General features: G+C 46.7%; 1 protein-coding gene across 7 annotated transcripts in view; it reads left to right on the plus strand.

The window, feature by feature from the left end:
• The window catches only part of SLC4A4 (solute carrier family 4 member 4), a 144,073-nt gene that overhangs the window by 2,020 nt on the left and 115,517 nt on the right, over window positions 1–26,536 (plus strand). For 5 of the 7 annotated variants that reach the window (XR_015772659.1, XR_015772660.1, XM_088056356.1 and 2 more), the window contains exon 2: window positions 2,923–3,049. Coding sequence is in view for 4 of the 7 variants with exons in the window: in XM_088056356.1 (XP_087912482.1) it covers window positions 3,039–3,049 (11 nt within the window). In the remaining 3 variants the exon portion in view is untranslated. Of the gene's footprint in view, window positions 1–1,196; window positions 1,329–2,922; window positions 3,050–4,317; window positions 4,566–26,536 lie in introns of those variants that run through there. The other 2 variants (XM_088056357.1, XM_088056359.1) reach the window with 2 other exon arrangements.

Raw genomic sequence — 26,536 nt, forward strand, 5'->3', positions numbered from 1 at the left:
GAAAAGTGTACTGCAAATATAAATAATGCGGAGAAGAACAGCCTCTGTGAAGTTGGCATTGCTGTGGCATTCAGAGATCCATTTCACCCTGGAGCTCTTTGCTTATCTGCTGTTGGTAAGGAATTGGGCATGTTTAGATGTTTCCTAAGAGAAGGAAAAGGGTGTTATTACTTCCTTGTAACGAAGGCATTTGCTTATAATTCATGTAGAGCAGGGAGTCTTTCTAGAGGCTGATGAAAATCCCCACCCCAGCCCCACTGCTGATTTCTTCACTTGTCCTATCTGCTGTTACAAATTGCTTACCACAGCAGTGCGCTCCTTGCCTCTGGCAGCCTGTTGCACAACCTCATCTCCAGGGATTTGCAGCAATGTTCTGATTAAATTGGGTATCAGTGTTCATCTATTTGTTTTTTTTTAAGGCTGAATGTGTGATACATGGCTTTTGAGTGGCTGGAAGAAGTCAGGAGGCAATAGAGAGTCATTAAAAGGTTATTGAAGAACTTGAAAGCAGCCTTGCTGAACTTTGGATTTATTTTGCTAGAGCAGGCCCCATCAAAACATTCTCTACTAGAGCTTGGGGATGATCAAAGACTGGCTCGAGTGAATGAGATTCCCACAAGTTAATAGCTCAAAATTTATTATTGACACACAATTGTATTTGCTAAGAAATAAAAAAAAAATTCCTTGTTATTTTTTGCTACAGAGGCAGTCTGCACCCTTTTTCTGCAGCTCCATCCTCCTGAATCATGGAGTCAAGGAATAGTTTGAGTTGGAAGGGACCTTAAAGGTCATCTTCTTTCAGCCCTTGCCCTGGGAAAGGGACACCTTCCACTCTCCCAGATAGTTCCAAGCCTTGTCCAGCCTGATCTTGGACACTTCCAGGGATCCAGGGGCAGCCACAGCTTCTCTGGGCAACCTGTGCCAGGGCCTCACCAGTCCCACAGGAAAGATATTCCTTCCCGATATCTCTTCCAAACCTGCTTGGCTGCCAGTGTTTTCCTTATTCTCCATGACTTGGTGGCTTTGCTTGACCAATAATAATTTCTTGCAGCAATAATAATTTCTTGGAGTTTGGCCTTCTGAGATGGAAGGGATTCCATCTAAATAGCGATGGTGTGATGCTCCCAAGTGTGGACTCTGCCAGGGGGCTTACTGAACCCTTCCTCACAACAGATTTTTCTTCCTTATATTTATAGGTAAACTGGTGTAACTGGGACTTGGGTAACCTCCCAGTAACTCCTCCAGCTGTTTGGGTACCAGCTAGAAAGGAGCCAAAGGGGCTTCCTTCTTCCAGGAGGTTCTCACCAAGTTTAACTGTGTCATTTGAGGTTTGTTGGGCAAATGGTGTTTTTGTATGACTTACTATTGGGTTTACTTTCCATAATGACTTGGGAAAGCTAATTATTTTTTCCTCCCAGTCCAGGAATGATTGCTCATTCGTTCCCATCACTGAGGCACTGGTTGGAAATAGGCAAAGATTTCACAACTTTTTGAAGCCAACTGTGTTCCTTCCCTGCTGAGAGCCCTCCAGCACTCTCCTTATCTGCCTTAGAAGGAAAATGCAGCCTGTGTTGACATGCTTCATTTCACTTCTCCCTCTGACTCCATGTAACCTGGCCAGCCCAGGACCATTCATGACTCTCACTAGAGGGTTGTGAGTGGTTTGGCTTAATCCCATGTCCTGCTGTCATCAGGGGATGTCACCTCACTCTCCTGACAGCTCTCTCTGTAAACTGTCACTCTGTTTTCTCGGTGATGCTTGGATTTGCAAAGGAGCAGGGCTTTGAAACTCCTGACAGATTTTGCCACATCCTGCAGAGACTTGAGAAGCAGCTTCTATGTTTAGTAGTGTCTGGGGAAAATAAGTGCCCACAGCATGTAGCCAGAGTCTATAGTCACAGTGATTCCAAACACAGAGTATTGCTCTGTAACCACACACAGCACAGCTACTGCTCAGTAATCATTGCAGCTCATTATGGTTTTGGTTTCTGCTGTCTCATGGTTGCCTTTCCTGTCATTTCTTAGCACCCGGGGTCTGGGTTTTGGCTTTCTTCCCTAGGAAGATTCTCTGGGGGTTTTCTGTCTTAACAGGCTGGCCTGCCCACCCCAGGTGGCTGAGGGCCAGGGGGTGTCAGAGTGCACATGTAAGGCAGGTTTTTCTCTATAGATTTGGAAGGGAGGTCCTTACAGTACCCAGTGCAGTGGCAAGAGCCTGGCTCTATACCCAGGCCATTGCCAACTCCTGAAAATCATTCCCATATGTCGGTCCTTCTGAGAACGGTCCGTGATGCTCAGCTTCAGGATTTCCCAGACTTGCCCACAAGTTGAACGGTTTTGGGTGTGTGCATGTGTGTTGTGGGGCAGTTTGCTCGTTCCCATTGGCTACTGCAGCCTTGTCTTCAGCTTCTTCCTTTCTCCCGTGGTTGTGGTTTGGAAATGGACTGGCTAATCTGATGCTTTAATGATGGCCAAAATAGCCTGAGTCTCAGTGGTCAAACTGATTTTATCCACCTCCTACAGAGTCCTTTCTCCCTTTTCCACTTGGTAGTGAAGGGAGGTGTTGGCTGGATAAGCAAGGCTGGGCAGGAGCAGAAAGCCACAAGCTTGTGACACAGTAATGAACTAAGTGCCTTCTTCAAGTCCCACAGTTGCTTGCCTTGGCTACAGAGAGAAAAAAGCCCTTGTTGCTCTGTGGTAACCAGCTGGTCTGGTGTCCTGGTGGGAATGCACCTGCAGCAGAGCCTCAGGGCCTGCACAGCCAATTGAGATGTTGGAAGCTGAAGCCTGGTCCAGCCTGGCTCAGCCCCACTGCTGACTGTTTCACCTGGCAACCAACAGCAGCCCTCTCCTTGTTGCAGTGTGGCTGTGGCCTTTTCAGAGGCATCTGGGTGCAAGGCAAATAATCTCTTTTATTTGTTCTAGGCACCCCTGCAGCTCCTGGTATGGCTGGCAGTATCTGAGACTCTTGCAATCCTCCATCGTGCATCGCAGTGAAGCTGAAAAGGGACTTGCTCCAGAAGCACAAGGAAGGAGCAGAAATGCATCACAGGTAATGGGGGGAGTCCGTGGCTACAGCTGAGAGAGTTTCTTTCTGACTGATCCACACCCAGTGTACGCTTCAGCAGGACACTTAATATTTTAGCTGGGCACTTTAGTTTGTGGTTATATGATGGGAAGAGAGGAAAAATATAAACTGGTTCTCTGGTGTCAAAGTAAAGCAGACATTCTCCGGTGTCTTTGGAATTGGGCTGTGGGCTGACCAAGTGTGCCCTGGGCTGGTGGGAAAATATCTTGTGGGAAGAAGGTCTGCAAACCTAAAGGAAAGCGGGGTTAGACTCATGTTCCGTGCCTGCGTAATGCCGCAGAAGAAAAGGAAAACTGGTCCCTGCAGAGTGTGAGATGTGGTGTTAACAACGGGACACTGTCTCTGAGCTGCCCTTACAAAGAGTTTAACTTGGAGACCTGTCAGCAGTTAATTACAGTTGACTTTTAAAACAGTCTTTTTTATAGGTAAAGAACATTTTATTATTAAATCTGCACTTAACTTCACAGGCTCAGGAATTTTGAGGGTTTGAATTGGTTGCAGAGGCAATTTAGCACCTAAATCCCTTTAGAGATGAGATCATGCCAGTTCTTTCCATAACAAGAGTGTATTTATTTCTGCTTTTTAGACAACTGCCATTTTTTAACTGTCTTTTGGCTCGGCTACCTAAAGCCAGCCTCTCTTACTGCCACAGTCTTCTGACTGTGCCTTCTAATTATAAGGCACCCAGGAGAAATTCAGTCTAACTCTCTTTCTTCAACATGTTGTTACATCACCCAAGGAGAGATCAGAGAGATAACTCTTTGTCCCAGGTAAATTAGAGCAAGTGGAACAGCAGGTGGCATCACTACTTCTCAGAAACAGTGTGGAGGTACACTAGGGAGGAGAGGACTGGCTGGCCTCAGAGGTGCTCCACTGCTCCAGGCTTTGCAACAGCTGGGTCCCAGGAACAGACTGGTTGTACTTCGGAGTGGTGGTCTTCTGAGACCATGTAGTGAGGTAGAAACAATGATGGCTCCAAGTCACACTGCTGTTTAACATGTCCTTTCCCGCTCTGGTTTCTGGAGCTGCTGAGGAAGTGTGCTGGCTCTAAGACATCAGCATTTTTGCTTAGAATCATTTGCATTAAGTAATGGTTTGAAGGGCTCAGGAGAACACACGAGGGATGGATATCTGTGGGAAGCAATCTCAGTGCTGTCTGAAAACAAGAGACTCGTAACATTTCAGAAATTACCATAATTTTTGGGTGTCCACAGTTGGGGTTTATCCCCTTTGGTACAACCTCCCAATTTCTAATGGGAAATAACCTGCATGATGGAAACTGAGGGAGCTGAAGCACCTTGGTACTGCTGAGAATCTCACAAGGGGCACACGCAAAATGGATTTGCTGCTCTGGAAAGTGTTGGCTGGAGAAGGGGCCACTGGATGGAGCTCTTGTGCTGTGGATGGCCACCACTGGTTACCTGAGAGGCGTGACCTGTACCGGTGAGGAGTTCCACTAGAAAACCAGTCTTTGAACAAGGTAAGGGGCTGGGATTCCAGTCTGATAGCATGGTGGTGATACGCGATGATGCTGTATCGCTTTATGAGAAACCCACACCTCCTGGTCAGGAAGGGAAAGTTCAAGCAGTGTGATTAGCTGTGAGCATTTGGGAGACCACACTCATCAAGGTGGGCTAACAGGTCTGGCCACCACCCATCTGAGAAAAACCCAAGTCTGAAAGGTGCCAGGTAAAGATTGGGTCTGAACTGGTGGCCCTGAGCTTTCAGAGCCAAACACTTTTGGTTCCCAATGAGCTGCTCATCTGAAAAAATCAATAAAAGTTTTCCAAATGAAAGTTTTCCAGATGCAAGGGTAATAAATCCAGAAAGCAGTAGTTATCATGTAGTCCTCATGTAGTTACTGATATGAAACTGAAGCATTTCAGAGAAACATGATCCTGTTCTCTGTGGAGATGTATGGTCCAACTTCATTCCTGTTGTTGGCTGGAAGGAGCAGAATTGCAAACTCTGAGGCTGACACTGTTGGGAGCGGGGATTGCAGGGAGCGAGGGGTCAGAAAAGGCCATGTGGTTGCATTTGGCTGTAGGTGATGGTTTGAAGCCGTGTCCTGAAGGAAAGTGCTTTTAGCAGAAAGATTTCCAAATGGTGTTTGCCCTAGTTTTGACAAAGATGTTGGTCAGGAGGGAATTTTAATATGATCAGTGCTTACAGGGGCACAGTCTGAAATAGCTTAAAGGGTCCACCTTTTCTTCTTTCTAAGTGAAAAAGGGGAGGCCTCTTCTTCAAAACCTACTTTGTTTTAAACAAGACTGAGTGTATTGTTTGACTTGACTGTTGGGTTTCCTTGAACTGAAACAGGCCATTTCATGTCATTTTATCTGCCTTTTTCCATGCATTTAAAACAGAGCCGCTGCTAGTTCCCTGCCTGGTTAGGAGTTAAAAGGACAAGTGACATAGTGCTTATGGGATATACTGTGTATTTTTAAGACATGGAGTTCTTTCAGAGGAAGGAATTAGAATTGGAATGCTTCCAAAATCCAGTTTTAATAAACTGTGCGTGACTTCAAAAAGGAAAAATTCCTTTCTCTTCACTTTGTTGCTCTTCTCATGAAAAGAGTCGGGACCTGTGTGCATGTGCCTACATATGGGCATGCTGCATCACCACTTTGGGCACAGGTTTAGGATACTGACTGGTGGGATTGTAAAATCACCTTTCAGAATACCTTGCTTTAAGGGTTGTGACTCGCCTCCTCTTTTCACTTTTGTTCACCAGTTTGGGATAATATTTGCAAATGACTTGTTTCCAAAGAAAATGAAGTGTTTACTGCAGGAATTTGAGGCTGCCTCAGAGTTGCCTGGGATGGACCATTTCAGGTGTGGTTATCCAGCATGTTATGTGCATCCAGCACTTTGTTTCCTCTGCCTGCAAAAAGTGCCAAGGATATCACACGTGGCTGGTTTGCCCCCTGCCTTTCAGGGGAGAGCTAACCCTGCCTTTCCAACTCTTAGTCCTGGAATTATTTGTTAAAAATTCCTGACTCACTATTCAAAGCCTTCCTTATTCATGACTGTGCAAAGGTTATTAGGACAATTATTGGGAGCTAGTGGTAGCCAGAGGGCTGATAAAACACAGCCGAAAGTAAACAGTGACGTGGTACAAGGTGTCACTCTACTGAGGCTTTTAGAGTGTGCTCCCAGCTGCTGTACCTGCTTGCTGCTGTTTGGACAGAACAAGGCTTATAGCTCCCTGTTGTGTGCTGGTCGTGGGCCACACACTCACCTGCCTGTCCCAGCAGGAACCGCCTCCAAAACAGCTTCCCGGGGCTTGGGTTGCTGGCTGTGGGTGACGAGATGCTGCTGGGAGAGGGGTAAGGAGTTGAAAGAGGATGTGGGTCACATTTTTGTCAAGTTCTTTGTGGCGTATGCATTATGGCACGATGCCTCTGGAAAAGTAAACAGCACTTCAGGTTTAGTCATGCCCTGTGCTTATTATAGTCCTGCTGAGGGATTCCAGCAACTTGCCAAGTGCCAGTGCCTAGCACTAGATAGGCATCCCAGCCGCAGAGCCATCTGCCTCGTGGGTTGGGAAGAGCCTCTGACAGCTGGTGGAGATGCTGGATGGGAAGAGCTGGTGCAGAGACAAATGACATGCTAATCTCAAATCGGGAAAGGGGGTGATCCCAGCCGTGCGGGACGGGGATTTTTGCCTGGCAGGTGTCTGCAGACCCGCTGGCTCCCCAGAACAGGCGTTCCTCTCTTTCTGCCAGTGCTGGCCTCGTGCTCCCAAATCAGTCAGCACTTGGGCAAAGTGTGAATAGAAATTACATAGCTGAGAATCTAACTGTGCCCTGCCTCGGTGCGTGTGAGAGTCATCGGGAAGGTTAACGTGGGGGTTTCTGCTTTGTAAGCTGCAGAAAAATCTTCCTGCTTGCTTGCTGAGCTTTGCCTGCAAGGAGCGTGTAGAAAGCACATGAGAAAGCTCTCCAGGGAATGAGCAGCAGAATGGGCTTAGGAAGGACAGAGTGCTGTGCTGAAATTGGGTTTTCAGCAGCTGATATCTTACAATATGAAGTTGCAGGCCAAAAATGTAGAGACGGAATATAAAAATACAGCAGTGAAAGTGACTTTCTGTGCTAATGGCTAATTTTGCTTTCTGTTTTTAACTCTGCCCAGAGTTAGCTTTGAATCTACTTACATGATGATGAAGACATCAGCACTGCCTGGTTTTGCGAATCAGGCTGGCATTTAAATGCAAGCTGAAGTCTATTTCTGTAAGTGTGATGCAGAGCACTCTCACCAAACTGTTAGAATTTCCTGCTAATTGTAGTGCTTCATTTCTGGCCAACTGCATTCCAGAATGGCCTCTCTCTAACGTGCTATTTACTGACTCTATTTTAGTAGATAAACTCTACTAAACTCTCCAGCTTAGCAATAGCAAATTTCTCTTCCTTGTGCAGTGTTCTAAATCCCCTTTAAACTAGAAAGAAATCTATAGACTGATGTGGTAATTTTGATTTATTAACTTGAGGTAGGTATAAACTCTTCCTGTTGGAATGTTGACAATGTTTGGCATTGAATGGAGATGCTGGCACATACTGTATAGGAGGCCTGAGATCTGTAATAAATACAAAGACCATAAATATTTAAGGCCTATTACATCCCATCCTGCCTTTAACACATCCTTTAGTACCATTTAGTGGGAAATAACTTAAAGCAGATCTAGGAGAAGAGCTTAAAACAAGTCAGTGACACTCTGTTACTTGTGGAAAATGGAAATAAGGTTCTAAGGCAATGCAGACCAGCTTGGTGCTCCCTGTAGGGTTGGGTTTGTCAGCACATGCTTGGCACAGGAACACCTGACCCGGCTCTTGGGCTGGGCTCAGGGCAGCGGTCGTGCTGAAGGGCAGAGGGGGGCAGCCTCCAGCCTCCACAGAGCCTCCCTCAGACAGCCCATCCTGTCTCTGGTTTCATGTTCTGCAGTCCCAGAGTCACGGTGGGAACAGCCAGCCATGCTTGTTTGAGTTGGAAGGGACCTTAAAGCACATCTTAAAGCACATCTCCAGCCCCTGCCACGGGAAGGGCCACCTTCCACTCACCCAGGTTGCTCCAAGCCCCGTCCAACCTGGCCTGGAACACTTCCTGGGATGGAGCAGCCACAGCTTCTCTGGGCAACCAGGGCCTCACCACCCTCACAGGAAACAGTTTCTTCATAATACCTAAACCTTCCCCGTGTCCATGTTAAACCGTTCCCCCTTGTCTTGTCATTCCTGTCCTGCCCTTGTAAAAATTGCTGTCTTGTTTAGAGAATGTGTCTCTTCAGAGTTGTTTTGAGAGTTTAGAGTGAAGCCTTCTAACAGGAGAGACAAGGCAGCCAACAGATTCTTAACACTGGAACTAAGTTTCTGTTCTTTCCAGCGGAGAAGGAAGTTCCCCTTGTTTCCCTGTATTTATTGGTTTGAAGGATTTAATGTGGTCAGAGCAACTGTTAAGTGGAAAGCAAAGGTTTCCTAACATGAAAAGCAAGTCTTTCTAGGGCTTAGAATTCCACATCTGTAGCCTGTGGTGGTGGAGATGTAGCTAGGGGTACCAAAAGCCCTGTTTTCTAATTGCTCGGCTTTTGTCTTCTTCCAGCGAGTCAGTATCTATTTCTGTGTGAAAAATTCTGACATGAAATACCTTAAAAGCACTGATCCCTACAACAATAAACAATTAAAAGGAAAAATGGAATCCTTCCTCCAGCAGAAAAACAGAGCCAAACATCACTTCCAAGGAAGAGCGTTTTGTGATGTCCTTGATAACAGAAATAACAATAAAGGTCACGAGAGCTCTGCCATCCTGAGACGTGATGTTGCTTGCTCAGACAAGTGGCCCCTGCTGAGACTCAGATCAGGTACGTCTGATAATGGGGATGGAACAGCCGTGTTTATTTTTGGAATGTGTCAGAGAACCTGTTTCTGGTCCTTGCTCTTCTATAACAGTCAGGTATTTATTTACATGGTCGGAAGCTCCAGGGCTTCTCCCGTAAAAAGGAGTTGATGTATCTGAACAGTTCGTACCTTTCCTTCCCCTTTGTGTGCTGATGGCATAAGATCTTAGAATGGAAGATGGAAGGGGAATGGGATATGCCTTACCTAAGATCATAATGTTGCCAGAAAGGACGGTTTCACCCTTTGTTTATTTGCAAGGAATTAAATTGTCAATATTGGTGGTGTAAAATCTTATTTTGGGAGGATATTCCGTATTATAAAATATCACCATGATGCAGTGGACATGGAAATCTATCAAACTATTTGTAAGATGATCAGGAGTGCTTTTTTTACTTCCCATATTGAAGGAAACAAATCAGCAATTTCATGGGTGGCCTTACCCAGTGAACCAAGTGTGTTTTGAAAAACTGAATGAGTGAACATGTCTGTGCCTGGTTGTTTTGTATATTTGGACCCTTCTGTTTAAAAATCCTAGCAGCTATTTTGAAAATTGATTGAGAGCACTGCATTTTCGTTTGAAATATAGACAGTATAAATAAAGAAGTCAGTGACCTGTTCCAATAAGTCAAATTAAGTAGCAGCAGGAAATCTGAATATACCGGTGAAGTCTTATATTGCAAAACCTTCACTTGCCTTGTTGGACATGAGAAAATGACTGATGATGTGTAAATTGGAAAAGATCTTAGAGGAGAGACGGTAAATAGGGCCCAGACTTAAGCAAGCCCAGAGAGAGTGAGGGAGAAAGACAAAGCCAAAGGTCAGGATCTCTCCTAGAGCCCTCAGGAAAGATTCGGGGACCCTTGTGTAAGCAGGGACTGGTGCAAGGATTATGAAGGACGTGGTTCAGTTGCCAAGGGAAAGGGACTGTGCTGTTTGGCAGCTGATGGCACTTCACCAGGAAAGGTTAGAGAACTGCCAAGTCTGGACACTTTTTGTGCTTTTAGGCACTTCTCCTTATGAAACTGAAGACAGGCCGTTGTTTTGTCTCTTCAGAAATGCTTGGTCACAAAAATTAATGTGGATGCTAAACATCACTTAAGCCTTTTACCTGCCTGCCTGATATGGTAAGAAATGCCTGAATTGCTCCGCTTGCTTCCTGTTCTGGGGGGCAGGAGGGAGCTCAGGTTGCAGCTGCCAAAACTGCAACACTTTGGGACTTAGCTGGAAAAATTTGGTTTTACGTTTTCCTGTACTGCTTGGGGGTCTTTGAATATGGTTTTCTTTATGACGCTGAGAAGCTCTTTTGAATCCAAGTGCCAAGGTTTTGGGTCTCCCTTTTACTGGAGGTGTTCAGTCCAAGGAATGTAGTGGGCATAATTGAACTTCTCCTGGGTATAGTTGCCACGCAGTGTTTTCTGCTCCGACTGCTCTGATTTTGCAAGTGCCGTTGCCTGAGTGTCGTGGATGAAGTTGTAGGGGTTGCAGTGCATGGGACACATTCTCACTACTTCCTGGTATTCACTAAAACCAGTGGACTCGAAATAAATAATGCTCAACCGCTCTAATTTTAGCATAAAATTAAGGTAAGTTGTTGGCCAGCATTATTGTTCCAAAGATAGTCACATTATGCAAGAAACCAGCAGGATTCATAGGCACGTTCTGCTGGAGAGTTTTCACACAATATCCACCATAAACTGTTGTCTGTTGCTATGAAACAATCTGAGAAGATCAAATGGTGAATAAACATTGCACAACTCATCAAAGAGATCGAGTAAGGTGCAGAGATAAGGGATGGAAGTAATTGTGGCACTAGAGGTAGAGAGCTGAGGCTGGAAAACAGCGTTGAAGTTGTGTAGGCAGGAAGGAACAGGCATCCTAGTTAAAACACGGGTGAAAGTTCTTGTAGGAAGCTCTTATGCCTGGTACTCTGATACTGATCTCATGGTATCTTAGAAACATTTCTCCTTTCCATACAAAGGAATCAGAAAATATTTCTTAAAAAAAATGTGTGGGAAACTTAAAAATGTGGATAATTTTTCTTACTTTGTTCCATCTTGTTGCTTAGTTAGGAGCTTCTTCGTCTTAAAAGAATGACTGCTCTCTTTGTAATGATGCTCTTTATAACATGAATGTTCCACTGTGTCAGAGCATCCATGCTGACAACACAGAATTGTCTTTGCTCACCAAATCACCCCAGACTCGTGCTTCTTTCATGTGTTTATGCAGATTTATTAAGTCCATTCTTGTCATCCCTTAGCAGAAAAGATCAAACAGAAGATAAACCACTCATGCCTGCAGCAGCATTCCTGTCTTGGCCAGCTGCCTATTCTTCTTCTTCCAGAGGCACATTACTGCATCCCACCCAGGAAAAGTGCTCTGGTAAAAAGTTTAGCTTTGCTCTGTGCTCTCAGGGTCATCAAAGAGAGGATCTGGCAGGTTGGCAGAAGCGGGGAGATTTTCCAGCAGGCTGTTAAATGGCCACGGAAAATGTCTGACCACTCAAAGGGAAGGATGATGGAGTAATGTCAACTCTTTGGTTGATGAGTAAGAAAAAGCTTTGGCAGGATTTTCAACCTGGTGTTTGTCTGAGCTAGCAAAGAATTTCAAGTGATTTCAAGAGAAATGGATTCCCCCACTGATTTCACTGGGTGCTAGCTCTGACTTGGAGATAATGTTTTCTAAATTGAGTTAAAAACTTCCCTGCTTTCCAATACAGGAAGGGGAAGAAAGATCCTGTTCAAAAGAACTGCAGAGACCATTTCAGAGTTCTTGTTTCTGGTGACCTTTTAATAATGCACAGCAGGACAGAAAGAAGCAGTGGTCAAGTTCCCTGGCTTCAGACAAACGAACCCTGTTTTCTGAGCCTGGGCTACTTCAGCCCGTGACATTGATGGCACGTAACATTTGACAGGCTTCTGGTGGCAGTTGTACAAATGTGACAACGGGGTGTCAGCTCTGAGAGGAAGGAGCCTTTTTATGTCTTTGCATCCCAGATAAATCCCCTTGTGTTTTGAGTTTTGGCGTCTTCAGTTGATTACTCATGCAAAAGTGTGAGGGGAAATACTACAGAGCTAATTATAATCACTTTTAATTAGATCCTGCAGCAACCCCTGCAAGAAATTTTAAGTGAGCGATGCACACACTCTGTGAGATTAGTGCTGCTTTGCAACCAAAACCATGGAATCCTGGAACAGTTTGGGTTGGAGGGGACCTTAAAACTCATCTGGTTCCAAGCCCCTGCCGTGGAACGGGACACGTGTCTCTGCAGCATGTGGGCATGGGCCCCAAACCATAGAGCACAAGGAAGTGTTGGAATACGTGGACCTGTAAATATGCTGCTGGTATTTGGAAACTTGGTGGGGCAGCTAACAAAGCAGGGATTTTTGGATGAAATTCCTGGTGACACAAGAGTGGGAACCATTTCAAATATCCACTCTGTATCCTGAAATCGTTCTTAGGAAACTGCTATATAAAAGGTCTTGCAAAATTACCTGCTTAAACAAGGTGTCCATTCCCTGCCTCCTGTAGCATTAGCAACAGGAGTGAGTGGTGTTATTCCTGTAAGGCAGGTGCTGGACAGGAAGTATGGAAATATGGTTAGCTGTAAGTCTCCCATGTTTCTTCTTCCTGTGATTTCCTCTGTCACAAAGGAAGTGCTACAAGAAATAATTTTGTCACTGAAGAACTGGATGATTTGTTGCTGTTAACAGGAAAATTCTCAAGATTAAAATGAGCCCTCATTTTGAAAGCCATGAACTTGTAAATGGATCAATTGGCCCAAGTTTTCCAGGAAATAAATTTGGATCTTTAAGGTTGTGCTCAGCGCTCCCTCTGGAAGGGCTGAAAGGCAGGGCTGGGAGTGCTCTCCCTCATCTTCAGGGGCTGTTGTGCTTGCCAGTTCTCAGGCTCTGAGAAGGAAGATCTCCTGGTTTTTCCTTTGTGGAGATCAAAGCATGGAGAAGTTTAAGGAACTTGAGCAGGGCTCTGGGTGAGTCAGTGGTGTTTTCTGAAATTCAAGTCAGAGTCTTTAACTCTGGTCTCACTGGCAAATCAATTGAGACACTACTTAATAACAGAAATAAGTTAATTCCTTTCTTCTTTGGTTCTCAAAATGCTTTCTAAGAGGATTTTTTGTATCTTTCTTTAGGATCCTCATTCTACAGACAGCAGCACAAGTGTTCTTGTTTCAATTTATTTAATTTTTTTTCTCCTTTCCTCACCAGTATTCATTTTGGGGCTTGTCTTGGTTTAAGACAATCTAAGGAGAACGCTCTGGAATGAGTTGCCTCCCCTTACAGGTTTAACCAATACCTTTTCACCAATAAGGAACCAATACAAGTAGATACCAGTGAAAAAATATCAGTTTACTAACAAGAGGATCAGCAACAGGCAGAAATAATATTCAGTAAGTTCTAGATACAGAATTGCTAAATGAGAAAGACCTGAAGTGCTCAACAAGTGGCAGCAGGTTTTCTTGAGAGCCTTCCCTCAATACTGGCCAAAAATCAGATGAAAGAAATATGTTCAGCAAGGGCACAGTACAAGTGTTCAGACTTGCAGACAGGATCCATATAAACTATTACTTTTCTGACAAATGGATGGAATTGTGTATTTTAAAGATGTTTTCAATGCTGCTTCAACAACTCAATGGATAAAAGAGATTTATTTTTGTTTTCTTTTTGAAACACCTCTAAACAAACACGGTTGGGACTGAACTGTGTTTTTTCCGAGTGCATGTTGGGCTCCTTCATGTTTTCAGTAGGGATTTAGTGGGCCATACAGAGAAGTGGTGAAATCTAGGGATTGAGCTGGCCTGAGTAGGGATGTGACTTGTTCACCTGTCATTCCTGTGGAAGAGATCCAAAACTCTCTGCTAGGATGTCCAGAGGCTTGGCAGGATGGCGTGGTGCAAGCTGAGAGGGAATCTAACTAGTGCATACAAGTGTCTGGAGGATGGGTGTCAAGAACATGGGGCCAGGCTCCACTTTCCAAAGAGGGAAAAGGAGTACGGAATGGGACATGGGACACGGAGCAGAGTCTGGCATTGGTCTTAGGGTCCTGGTGATCCACTGCTCCCTCTGGAATGTATTCCTGTCACAGCTCTGCGCCGGCTCCCTGGCGTGTGCCCTGCTGAGCAAGGGCAGGTTTGGCGTGTCCTGTGCTGGAAAGGAAATGGCTTTCACTTAACCTTTGCATCTCCTTCTGCAACTCATCTTTAAGGGCACATCTGGAGTGTTCAGTACCACAGCGTGTCTTAGTATGACCCATTAATTGTGTGACACCTGTGCCAGCTGTACAAGTGAGAGATGTACATTTTAACAGTTAAAAATAGCTGGGTTTGTTACATATCACCCTCCCCTACCTGGTATTAATTTCCATGGAGCTGAAGGATTTTAAATTCTCCTGCTTTCTGCAATGGCTGCACCCTGAATTCAGAATATTGCCCCTTCCAAACAGAGTTTTAATGACATCAACAGTAAGTTCTTTCCAATGTACTGAAATCCTTAAGCCTTAAAAGAGACATACCTGCTGGATACTCTGCTGTGTTCTTTTTCTGTACCTTTTCATTCTTTTTCTTCTACCTTGTGCCTTTGACTTGAGCAGGATTCAGTTCTTCATTAGGTGTTCTTGGACTAGGAGCAGTATTGCTTTGGCTTTGTTCCCAAATGCATGTTAATGTAAGGGGTTGACAATTCAGATTTCCAAAGGGAAAAAAAAACAAACCCAAAACAGAATAACCTGACGGGCTGGTTGTTGGGCTGTGATTACCTGTTCAGGTGTATCAGACTTGTATATTCCCAGGTAACTTGGCATACTGACTTCATTTGTACCAGGTATGAAAGCACTGTCATGGTTTCTGCTTCCGAAACCTGTACGTGTCAGAATGCATCTTCCTGTGGACACTGAACTGGGATAACTCGGGGGGCAAAAACCCGGCTAAGTTTCCTGCCCCGCACGCTTAATGTGCTGGCCTGAATCTTATTTCTAGAATTTATTTCCATTCTCATTTCTATCACTTAGTGCCATTCCTTAAATCAATAATGTTTTAAAATGTTTTCAGACTTGTTTGCCACAAGTCCTAGCAAAAAGGTAGCAGGAAAAAGTGATTGTTGTGAAGAGTTAATTACAGAAGGAAAATCTCTTCTGAGGCTTAACTGGAGGCTAATAATGAGTTTCCATTGCCTGGAGGTGCACTGGAATGAGAAGGAAATGGGAAAGGCAGTGGAGTGGGGTTAAACTGGTTTTGTTTTTTCCGTGCCGGGGATGGCAGACGAGCGAGTCCATTCCTCTCTGTACCTGTCCATGGCAGGTGGGAGCATCTCCCCAAGTGCCTGTTCCATCCTAAGCACTGGGGAGCAGAGGCTGTCAGCCTCTTTTTGCAGCTCAGCAGGCTCTGGGGCAAAGCAGGGTGCTGGCAAGGGCTGTGCACGAGTAGCCAAACACCGCAGCCCACGCCGGTGTTACCACAGCTACGCCCGCTGCAGGACTTCAAAGGGAGAGGCAAAAAACAGCGCTTCAGCCAGACGTGAGCCCAGCTGGTTCATGCTGCGAGTCAGTTCCTTTCCAGACACTTGCAGTGTCTGAGATGGAGGGGAAAAGGGATTTCCTTGGGATTGGCTTCTGGGTTTGGTATTTTATCTCCTATGCTTGCCTTGAAAAGCGAGACAGACACAAGCTCTGTTTGCTTGTAACTGCTGAGTAAGGTATGCGAGGGGTTTAGGTAGAAATGGAAGCGAGGCGTACTCTACGCTCCAAGAGAGCTGGCTGTGGAGAATGAATACAATTAGAGAATTTTACCCATCTTAGTGTCTGAGATAAGGGTTTTGTGGAGGCATGTCTTGCATTTTGAATGAGTAGTCAAGCCCTTGCTTTTGGGTTCAGAACCAGGATGAGGGCAAGTGTAGGTGCAATGAGGAATAAGCCAAGTGACATAAGGGAGGAGCGCTGTGGAGTCCATTGCTGAACCACAGGTCTCCAATGTCTTCAGTGCTTCTGTACATGAAGAAAATGTACATGCCGGCTCTCAATGCCAGCTCTTTCTTTTTGGCGGCAGGTGTTATCTGGCCTTCATCTGCAACTGGATGCAGCTTTCCCTTCTCATTGCTGCTTCTGCTTGTTGGCAGCCTGGAGCTGAAACACGAGATGGCAGTTGTGCCGTGTCCTCACGGCCGCGCACGCTGCCCTGAGTGAGGTGGGATGTCCCCTGAGGTGGGGTCCCACGGCAGCAGTGCGGGGTGGGCACGTGGCAGGACGCGGGGCTGGCTTGTGGAGGGACCACGTTTCCAGGAAAAACGCACGAGGGGACAGATGGGCTGAGGTGAGCGGGGTGAAGGGTCAGGTGAGGAGCTCAGATCAGCCCCAAGATGGGCAGTTTGGCCCACAGACAGGCAGCCAACACGTATTACTTACAGCGTCACTGGGCGAAGAGCTCGCCTTTCACCTGTGGCATCTGCAGAGCAACTTGTAGCAGTGGGATACTGCGGTTTGTCCTGGACCCCACGCCCTCTGTGCTGGCAGCAGAGAGACTGGGTGTTCACGGGGTGTCTCCCACTTCGGGGCTCACCCTGATGGTGGCAGGCATTGCTGCTCTTGCTTGGCTTTCAGAGGCTTTCATGGAGACGCTCCCACAGCCTGTTAGGCAAAGGAAGCAAAATGTCATGGGGGGGAAACTATTTTGATCCCTTTCATTGGGGGGGTAGAGGGCGGGAAGAAGTGGGTTATAGTAAATGTCATACAGGCCTGGAGTTGGAGTGTGCCTTCAAGTGGAACAGCGTTTGCTGGGCTCTGCCTCTCTGAACTGGAGCAAATGTGGAAGGCGAGCTGCTGTGAGCCGTTGGTGCTCCTGCTCAAAGAACCCATGGGACAGCTGGATCTGTGGAGGGACTGGAGGTAGGTCTGGGCAGCCTGGTTTGGGAGGGGACACTGAGAGGCAGACTTGATCAGGAGGGGTACAAGGATCTCCAGTCTAAAATCATAGCTCTGCCTTTTCTCTCTCTGTGCCAGACTTGGTTTTTCACCAAGTTTTTCCTGTTGATACAGGTCATGACCTGTGTAAGACTCTTCTCAGGTGCCAGGTCTTTTACACCAGCTCTGTTGTTGTAACAGGAGAGCTTTCCGGAGAATTTAGGAACTGGAGAGTCCTCAGAAAGGCAGCTGTGGGGTTTTCACAATCCCGTGCCTTGCAACAAGTCTGAAAGAATTCAGATATCCAGTGGAAACCTGTCATTTTGCTGTGTGTTCCTGCTTGCTTAATTGCTGGTATGTGGATGAAGACGGAGTGATTTCATGAGAGTTCATTTTTTTTTTTATCCCAAGTGTGATCTGTCTAGCCTGTGCTAGCATATACAGTTATTTCTCGGATAACATCAGCCTTGTGGCTTGTTGTCAGAGGCAGGTGCTCTTGAGGAGCCAACTTTTGATCTGTTAAAATCATTCAGATAAGTGGTATAACATCTCCCTGGAACACAGGGATAACAAGATAAACCATGTTCCGTGCTAGGAGAAGAAAGGCTGTGTGCCTCTCTGTATCTCTCAGAAGCTGTTGAATGTTTTTCAGCATTAATCTGCAGCCATAACGACCCAACTCTAACCTGCAGTTATTAATTGGGAGCAGAGCCAGCACATGCTGCAGAGTTGGAGCTGATACTCTGAGAACTGTGGAAAACAAAACCAAGGAGAGGAGCAGCAAAGGGAATTGGTTTGTGATAACTGTGTACAAGGAGCAATGAGGGACAGAGGAAGGCAGGGGACGTGTATAATGGGCTCTGTGTTTCTCAGAAAGACCTAAGTGGGAAGACATGGCATAAATAAGCCTTTGAGTCATTCCTTTTCCGTACTGGAAAGCCTCGCAAACCATCTGCATGCTGAAGATGTGCAACTTGATAAGGTATGACAGATTGTGCTCCGAGTGTGACAATAGTGAGGGCACGTCTAAACACAAATATTTTCCTTCTCCCATGGAAAATGTTTGCAGTGGAGCAGGGGAACCGAAGTACTGGGATGCGTTGCTTATGCCACACCAAGGGAAAAGATGGGAATGGCATCCTGGGGGAGAGCTTTGGAGAGTTGGTCCGGATGCTGCCACCGCTTTCCCCAAGAGTCACAGGGCAGAGACCGCATGTTGTGTGCAGGGGTTGCTGACCGGCTGAGGGTCTCTTCCCTATCCCCAGCTGCATCTTCCACCTGCTCCCCACCTCCAGCACAGCCGTGAGGGCAGGGGTGGCCAGGGTCTGCCAGGAGGCCCTGCCTTGGGACTTCCCTGACGCCTGTGCTGGGAAACAGGAGCGGCCGTGGGAGTGCTCGGGGCTGTGGCACAGGTGAGAGGGTGGGGAGCACAGCGCTGGCTCGCTGCCAATGCTTCTTGCCATTCTTCCTCCTTTTCTTTTCTCTCCCCACCCCGAAGCATGGGAATGTAGTAATTGTGTTTTGACCCAGTTTCCAAAATCACTGTAGCATAGACTTTGGCAGGGGGGGGCTGGGGGAACCACTTAGGAATGAAAACCAGCCATTAGCTAGTACCGGAGGGGCAGGAGCAGCAGCAGACTGTTACAAGTATGCACTAACAGCCCTGTAGAACAACTGTTCTCCTGCATGTTTTTATGGGGAAGGCGGGAAAAAAGGTAATTGCATTTACATTTTTTTGATATTTGATCCCTGGTACACAAACCTTTTGAGCCTGAGTTCAGGGTGCCTTCAGCTGAAGCCCTCTAAGCATAGAGGCTTGTGTCAAGTGCCTGGATTTTCAAAACTTGGCTGGAGGTTTCCTGGCAGCCTTTCTTGTGGTTATTTCTGGTACCTCTGGCTGCCAGTTGGAACGCAGGGCTGTAGATCTGTGGGGAAGTGGAAAGGGATGGGTGTGAGTGCCTGTATGGAGTAGCAGCCCTTAATAGCAGGAGGCTTGGGTTAAGATGGGGTTTTGAAATGCGCAGAGACTTGGGGAGCAGATGTAAGTATGAAATCCAAACCAATTTCCTCATTCCGGCTATTAATACGAGACGGAAAAAAAGGTCTTTTGAAGTCATTTCAAGAAGCAGTTAATGTCTCTTGGAATCTCCCCAGCAACTCAGTGAGGAGTCTTGGAATTTAACCTCTCAAAGTGAGATAGGTGGGAAAGGAGAAAGAAAAGGTCAGAAGACGTTGTCTTGAGGGATGGGAATGCAGTGTCCCTCAGCTTCTGCTGCCTTGATGTCCTCACTGCCTCAGTCCCTGTCATGGATAGGACACATTAGGCCTAGGGTACCACCAGTGCTTGAACATGGATTATGCTGCCTCTGCTGCAGGGGAGAAAACAAGGGATGTCAGTGCCCCAGGCTGCGTTTCCCAACAGAACCGAGGCTGTACACGGAGACGTCATGCCCTGGAGAGCAGCTCTTGCCTGCTCCACTGCAGAGCTCAATAAAAGAATGCTCTGGTCTCAGAGGATGAGCTGGTAGGTGCCTTGAGGATGTCCCCTCCCTTGGTGAGGATGGATGGGAGCTTTGAGGTGGGACCATACGTGTGGGGGAAAAAGTTCAAGGCTTTGAGAAATGGAGATAGTCCTCATGTGTTTGTATTAATCAAATTATATGTGAGATTCTCCAAAGGCAATATTTTATTCTGGAGTTGTACAAGCATAAAATGAAAGCCTGCCCTTTGACAGCACTGGTATTTTCTTAAAATGCTCCACCAGAACATGCTGTCCCAAATATCTGTCAATACTCCGTCATGCCTGAGCCCTAAAGCACACAGAGCGGGATGTTGTCCCAGGATGGTCATCTCCTGTTGCTACACAAATGTTGAGGTGAAGCCCAAGTTTATTAGTTTTTAAGGCAGAAGATATTGTTTCTGCACATTTTTATTTCATACAGTGCCTTAATTTCTATTAGTCTTAAGCTGATATGCCTTGGATTTATTTTGCTTGGAAGGCTGGAGAAGCAGAGGCCAGTCAGAGATTTCATCTCTTCTGTGTGACAGCTTGGTCCTCACTGCTGTTGTTGCAGGTCAGTGCGCCTGAGGTTCCACTGCCTGCCCTTCCCAGTGCTTCCAGAGCACCTTGGCCTTCAACTCCTGCTCACCAAATTGCCTCCTTCCTGTGGAGAGGAGCTCGGATGTGGGTTGTCGGCTGCAGCCTTTGCTAGGGACTGCTGCTGGAGTAGCAACTGATGGAGGAGGTAACCACAAGAGGTATTTTTAAACAGGCGGTTTCAGCAACAGGTCTTGTGGGCAGGTTTCTCATCTTAACTTCCTGGTGCTGCCTCACATGAAGTGCACAGCTTAGTGATTGTTGGACGTGGGGAGCGACTCTCAGTGTCATGGAATCACGGAGTGGTTTGGGTTGGAAGGGTCCTTAAAAAGTCATCTCATGCTAAACCTCTGCCATGGGCAGGGACACCTTCCACTAGACCAGGTTGCTGGATATGTGTCAGGCAAGGTTTTCATACCTACAGGTACCTATCCAAAGGTTTTCCAGTGGAGTGTGTGGCTTCTGGAAGGTTTCAGCTCAGGTTGCTTCTCCCTTTCTTTGGGACGAATCCCAAAGATCTGGGGCTAGATGCTGGGGGTATTCCTCATCTGCCCGCACTTGCAGGAGCTGCTGCAGCAGAAGGCTGTGGAGTTGGAAAGTGCATTGAAAGACCAGCTGGCTCTCAGGGGTGCTTCTTCCTTATTTTTTGGCCTTGTTTTGGCTTGGACAACACATTTCTCCAGTTTCACTTTCACTCCAATTTTTTTTTCCCTAGAATGCTTTGCTCTTCAGACTGCCCTGAAGTGGCAAAGCCCTTTTGGAGTTATGTATGCTCCCAAGGAACTGTTGTTTGCTCTAAACTAGACTGTTTCTGCTGGAGTTGCCTAACAAATAATTTAAAAGTCATTAAGTTCTCAAAGGTTTATTTATAGAGTACAAACTTCTGGCTAAATGTGACTTGCCAATGTTTGGTTTTTGTTTAGGAAATGTTGATATAAAAGATGAGAGACAGAACAAGAGATGTGAAAATCCAAAGCAGTGAATGATGCTGCTGTTTAATTATTTGAAAAGAAAAGAAAACATTTCTGATGACCCAGGATAGAAAATAGGCTAATAGACTGAAGCCCTAGGCGAAGGAAAAAAAGCAAAACCCACAACCAACAAACCAAGCCAGCCTTTGTTGTGGGGCATCACAAATTGTGTCCTCCTTAAAAATTATTGGGAGTTGAGAAACTAAATGACAGAAGAGAAAATAGGATGTATTGCAAGTACCAGCTGCTCCTGGGTAGCCTTTTTCTCCGTATCCAGAGGGAAGCATCAGAGGGAAGATCAGGCAACACATGAGAAGTTAACCAGTGGAAACACATTTGTCACTGGGAGTAGAGTCTGTATTATCACAATAGGAAAATGGTTAAATGCAAAGAGCTGCGATGAACTGAGAAAAAGAAGAAACATTGAGATGAGTATCTGTTGCTTGAATTGGCAAAGTGAGAGGAAAATAGCGTTCCAAGAACAATAACCTAAATGGCACTGTAAATCAATCAATGGTAGGTTGACTGGAGCTGAGCAACATAAATGTCCATGGATTTACTGTGTAGTATGCTGTGGTGGTAGTTTGATAGCTGTTTTCCCAAGTATCCATTGTGAGACATGATCTGAGAAGGCTGCTCAGGTGTGTAAATGGTTGGATGAGGTAGAGAAATCGGTGATTTATTTGTGCTACTGGTGGTGTATTTCAGATTTCCTGCAGTTGACATTTGGCATATCCAAAGTCCTGTGGGGGTGTCCCAGATGGCATTTTTTAGCATCAGGAAAAGATGTAGTCTTGAATTAAGAGGATCACGGTGACCTGACATTCAAATTCCTCTTTCCTTCAGGATATTGGATGCTGAAGACCAGATGCTCTGTGTTATAGAGGCAAGGATTCAATTTTAGAGAAGCAGGCAGGAAGCAGTGTACATCAGGGAAAGCATTTCTAATCCTGATGCTTGTCACCATCTGCTTGTGGGAAGTTATCTTCAACCAGAGGGTAAGAAGGCTGGCTGGGGGCTGCTGTGTTTTGAGAGTAGAAATCCAAGTAAGTTGTAATTTTTTTCTGTACAAGTCATGTTGTTGGACTTGGCCTTCCACTAAGAATGGGTGAGATTGCTCCTCGTCCTTCCAGTCAGTGATAAAATATTAGAAGCCTTCCTGAGCTGGTGCTCAGGAGGTAAGGAGCATCTTGGTAAAGACAGTGGTTGTTGCTCTGGAAGGATTCAGTGCTCAGAAGAATCGGTCTGGATCACAGTGCAGGTGCTCTACAAAAGGGCTGAAGGGATTGTTGGCCCAATCCTTCTGAGCATTCTCAGTGGCTTTTTTTTTGGCCCAGGATGCCAGTAGCTGAGGAATGGGGAAGAGAAAGAAAATGATCAAAATGACAGCTGGGGACAAACTGGGAAAAGAAGCAATCCTCCTGATGTAAATTCTGCTCATCCCATTTGCAGCCCAGCCATATCAGGTCTGTAGTCCATTTTTACGTGGATACAATGAGTCGTGTGCTCAAAGGGCTTGACTTCAGCCTTGGATTTCGCTCCTACCCTGGAAAGTGAAAGGATCTGTGTCCCTTCTGACCTGCTTTCTGTCTGAACTCGCTCCAAAGCAGAGAGCAGGTGGTGTGTTTGAGAGCACAGAAGTGCCTCAGTCAGCTGGGTGGCTTCCTTAGCCCGCTCCTTCCAGAGCAGGTGGGAGTATTTGTTGTCCCGGTGTCCCAACAGTTGGAAGCGGCGGAAGCGTGCGTTTCGGCATCCTACACTCCGGTGGGTACTGTGGGTGTAGGAACAAACACACTTTCTTTATTTTAACAAAGCCCTGCGTTTTTGGCTCTGACCAAAGGCTGCTTTGGCCTCGTTCCCTGTAGCACAGAGCAGGACACAACTTGAGGCGTAAGAGATCTGCTTTCTCCCTGGGGCCGGGGCATTGAGCTGCCCCTCTGCTCACTGTTGAGGGGACACCGGCAGCTCAGCCCCTTGGGGGGGCTGTGCCCGGGGCTGGCTGCGGGTCCAGGGGCGCTGGGGGGGGACGGGAAGTAGGGGTGCTTCCCAGCAGAGGGCTCTCCAGCAGCACTGCCAGCTCCCAGCCTGCGCTCTCCTGGCCCCAGCAGCTCCTGGGCTCCTGGCAGAGAAGGATGCACGAGGTGTGGCAGTTTGGTGTGCTCATGGAGGAGTTGCTCTTGCTGGAAAGATAGGGGTGTTTTTGCAAGGAGATGGAAGTATTTTAGAGAATGTGGTCATGGAGGTTGGTAGGAGACTGGCAAGGCTTGCTCACAGGTCTCTGCAAAGCCCAAAGCTGTGTTGCTTCCCAGAGCAGTGGAACACAACTTGGGTTTTCAAAGCTCTTGAGGCAAACAGTCCGTACTTTCAGTAGCTAGCAGAAGTAGTGGAAGGTACCAGAACAAATTGCCCCAGCTGATGAAATCCCCATGGCTCTTCTTGTGCCCTGAGTGAGGGATCTGCTGTGACCCGAGTGGTTTTCCAAGTGCTCCAGGATGGCTCATTGCTCTCAAGCAGACATGGTGCATTATTCATGAGAAGCGCATCAAGCACTTCACAAAAACCCCCTTAACCCTCCGGAATTCTGCTCTGTCTTACCACAGCTAAATGTTTTTCAGCACCTCCTGTTTCTGCCTTTCATAAATGAGTGAGCAAGGTCACGGAAGTCAGTGGGAATTTGGCAGTTTTTCTTCCAAGGGCCCTGCAGTGGCTTCACAGGGAGTGGGCAGGCAGGGCTGAGCAGGTGCTCTGACAGAGCCAGCTCCCCCACTGCATGTTGTTTTCGCTGCTAACTGAGGCAGCACTGTTAGAAAAGTTTCCAAAAGCAGTGGATTTGCTCACCTCGGACCTTTACTAATCAGCTGTCAGGGAGTGCTTGCTGAGATGCCTTGTTCTGTCTAGATTTCTTGGGAAGTGGATGGAAGGGACGGACAAGTCCTGATTCTTGGTGACTTGAATACAAATGGGAGAGCTACAGAGTTGCTTATTGTGGTTCCCTTGGAAATCAGTGCTATTGTACTAATTCAGCTGTAATACTAAGGAATGCAGTGCAGGAATTTGTTGAGTTCAGCAGCTGAAAGGGCTGCAGTACCCATGTCTATGTACAACGGACCAAAACACCCCTGAAACCTCAAGGTCACGAGGAATAGCCGTGATCAAGGATGGAGTCCTGAAAAGGTGCGTGAGGGATTTTGTTGGTGTAGAAAGGATTTGCTGCGTGCACAGGTGTGCGCAGGGTGAACTGCTTCTGTCACCATGACTCGGCACTGACGTTTGTCAGCCAAGGAAGATAGCAAAAGCCTCTGTGATAAGGACAGCTGCGGTCTCTCTGCACCTAGATCCTTCCACTGAAATCTTTTTATCTCCTGAAACTTCCTGACTTAGGCTGAATTACTTCTGACTTAATCCAACGCAAATATTTTATCACTGGGTAGTCTGCACAAACCCTTGGAAGTGCGGGAGCTGCCAGTTTCCATCTCAATCAGCATCGCCTCTGACTGACAATGCTGCGGTCGGCACGAGCGGCTTCCTAGGAATCTACCAGAAATGCTGCAAGATATATTTATGGAATAACCTGCCCACAGGGAAAGTTTTACCCTACCATTTCCACCGAGCATGCGCATGTATGTGCTCTGTAATCTTTACCATCAGAACTTTGGCTGTCCTCATTATCCATACGCCTGTCAGACGCTGTCGTTGACGGTGATACCTTGCGCGACCTCGCTGGAAAACGAGTTCCTGAGTTAGCCGAGTGAGGATGAGAAGGCAGACCAGTAATTCTCGTACAGCAGCAGGCATCTTGGTGAAGGTGTATCCTGTCCTGTGCCCTGTTGAGGCATTGCCTCGGCCGGGATGTTGGCGAAGGCCGTCGGCACAGCTTTTTCTCGCCGAGGCTCTGCGAGCGGGGCTGAAGCCAGCGGGCTTGAAAGGCAGGTTCAAACAGTCAGCCAAAGTCTTCCCAAATCCAGCTGCTTCTCTGTGGCCTGCGCAGGGAGGGGAAAGCTAGCGGGCTGCTGTGCTGAGTGACGAGCTCCTCTCCGGTTATTAAATCAAGCAGAGAAAAATCCTGGAAGCGGCTGGGGAGGTTTGGAAAGGGAACGTGCGAGCCGAGGTGTGCGAGCGGTGCCAGAAGGTACATAGATACATGCGCCGGACAAGTCAGCTCTCGCCAGCGGGGTTTTTTTGCCAGTCACAATGACAGACAGGATTATTAGTGCACTTTGCTTGGGTGTTTCTGTGCACAGAGAGCGTACTCATTTTTAAACTGGGTCGAGACAACTGCCCTGGCTCTTGATTTAAGGACTTCTGGAAATGGCTCTGGTAGCGTTTTAGATGATTAAACGCAGCAATGTTATATTTAAAGACTGACTTGGAATCATGCATCCTGATGACAAAACACTTTTTTTTCTTAGCCACAAAATTCAATACACAGGTTTTAAATGACAGTATCTGAAGTTACAGAGAATTGTGAGGAACTGGAATTGGTACAGCTGTTTAGGTTTGTTTCTGAAACAGCAAGCTAAGAGCTGGCTGCCAAGAAGCAGTGAGGTGCTCTCACTGAGGGATCACAATGCTTGGGGGGGAATCCCAAAACCCCCGTGAGTTATCTAAATGGTAAAAAACAACAGCAATTTTCTCAAGGAGCTCCCTAGTTTATTTAGAAGTGAGGTGAAGTGAAGGTACAGACTAACTGGCACATCATTAGGGATTTAGGGCGTGGAGAGAGAGCAGTCCTTGCTTTGGAGCCTTTGGAAGAGGGAAGATGTACAGTTATTTGGGTTAGGACTTAAGTACACAAAGCTTCTCAACCGATGTGGTGCTCTGCTTTTGTTAACACAGAAACTGTCATTAATTGAATTCAAATGTATTTGTAAGTGATGGGCATCACCACTGTGCCCACTGGAAACTCAATGGCTGTTGAAAACCCGGTTCTTAAAAAATTGGATTTATTAAAGGGAAGAGAGGAGCCCAAGTCCTGACCCATTCATGCGCAGACTGTGGCTCTGAGCTCTTCCAGGAAAACATTAAACAGCGTGAGGGGACAGTGACTTAAAGCCAATCGCTGGTTCTCGGTGTCTGGGGACAACAGCAGAAAGGAGAGGAGGAATTTGGCAGGGAAATCCTTCTGCAGCGCTGTCACTCTGCTCTGCAAGTGCTGTGGTTTCTGTTGCTGCTGCTTTTTTTTGCCTGGCCAATGGGTTGCATATCATTCCCTAGTACAGAGTTTGGATGGGTGACAAAGGTGGAGCTTGGTAGCTGAGGAGCAGCTGAAGGGGCAGTTGCTGTGTGGTAATCATAAACCTTGCTGAAGCAGGGGAGTTTTCCCCCTGCGGAGCTACAATAGCCTCCTTTGTTCCCCTGAGAGTCCGTGTACTTCCCATGATGGATTGCTGTCCTGCCATGTTCCTTGTGAGCCGTTCGTGGAGCCCCGCGGTTTAAAAATATTTCATGGATCTCGTCACCTTGGCCGGGACGGTCAAGCTGAGTGCAGGAGCTACAGCTGACTGAACAAGATGTGGGATATTGGCACTGCTTCTCCTGTCCAACAGCAGTGTGGAGGGAGCCTTTGGAAGGGCGATTAGTGTCCATGGAA

This window comes from Pseudopodoces humilis, chromosome 6 (assembly GCF_049639895.1).
Source record: "Pseudopodoces humilis isolate 2021_Gansu_Grassland_sample_001 chromosome 6, ASM4963989v1, whole genome shotgun sequence".
Classification (NCBI taxonomy): domain Eukaryota; kingdom Metazoa; phylum Chordata; class Aves; order Passeriformes; family Paridae; genus Pseudopodoces; species Pseudopodoces humilis.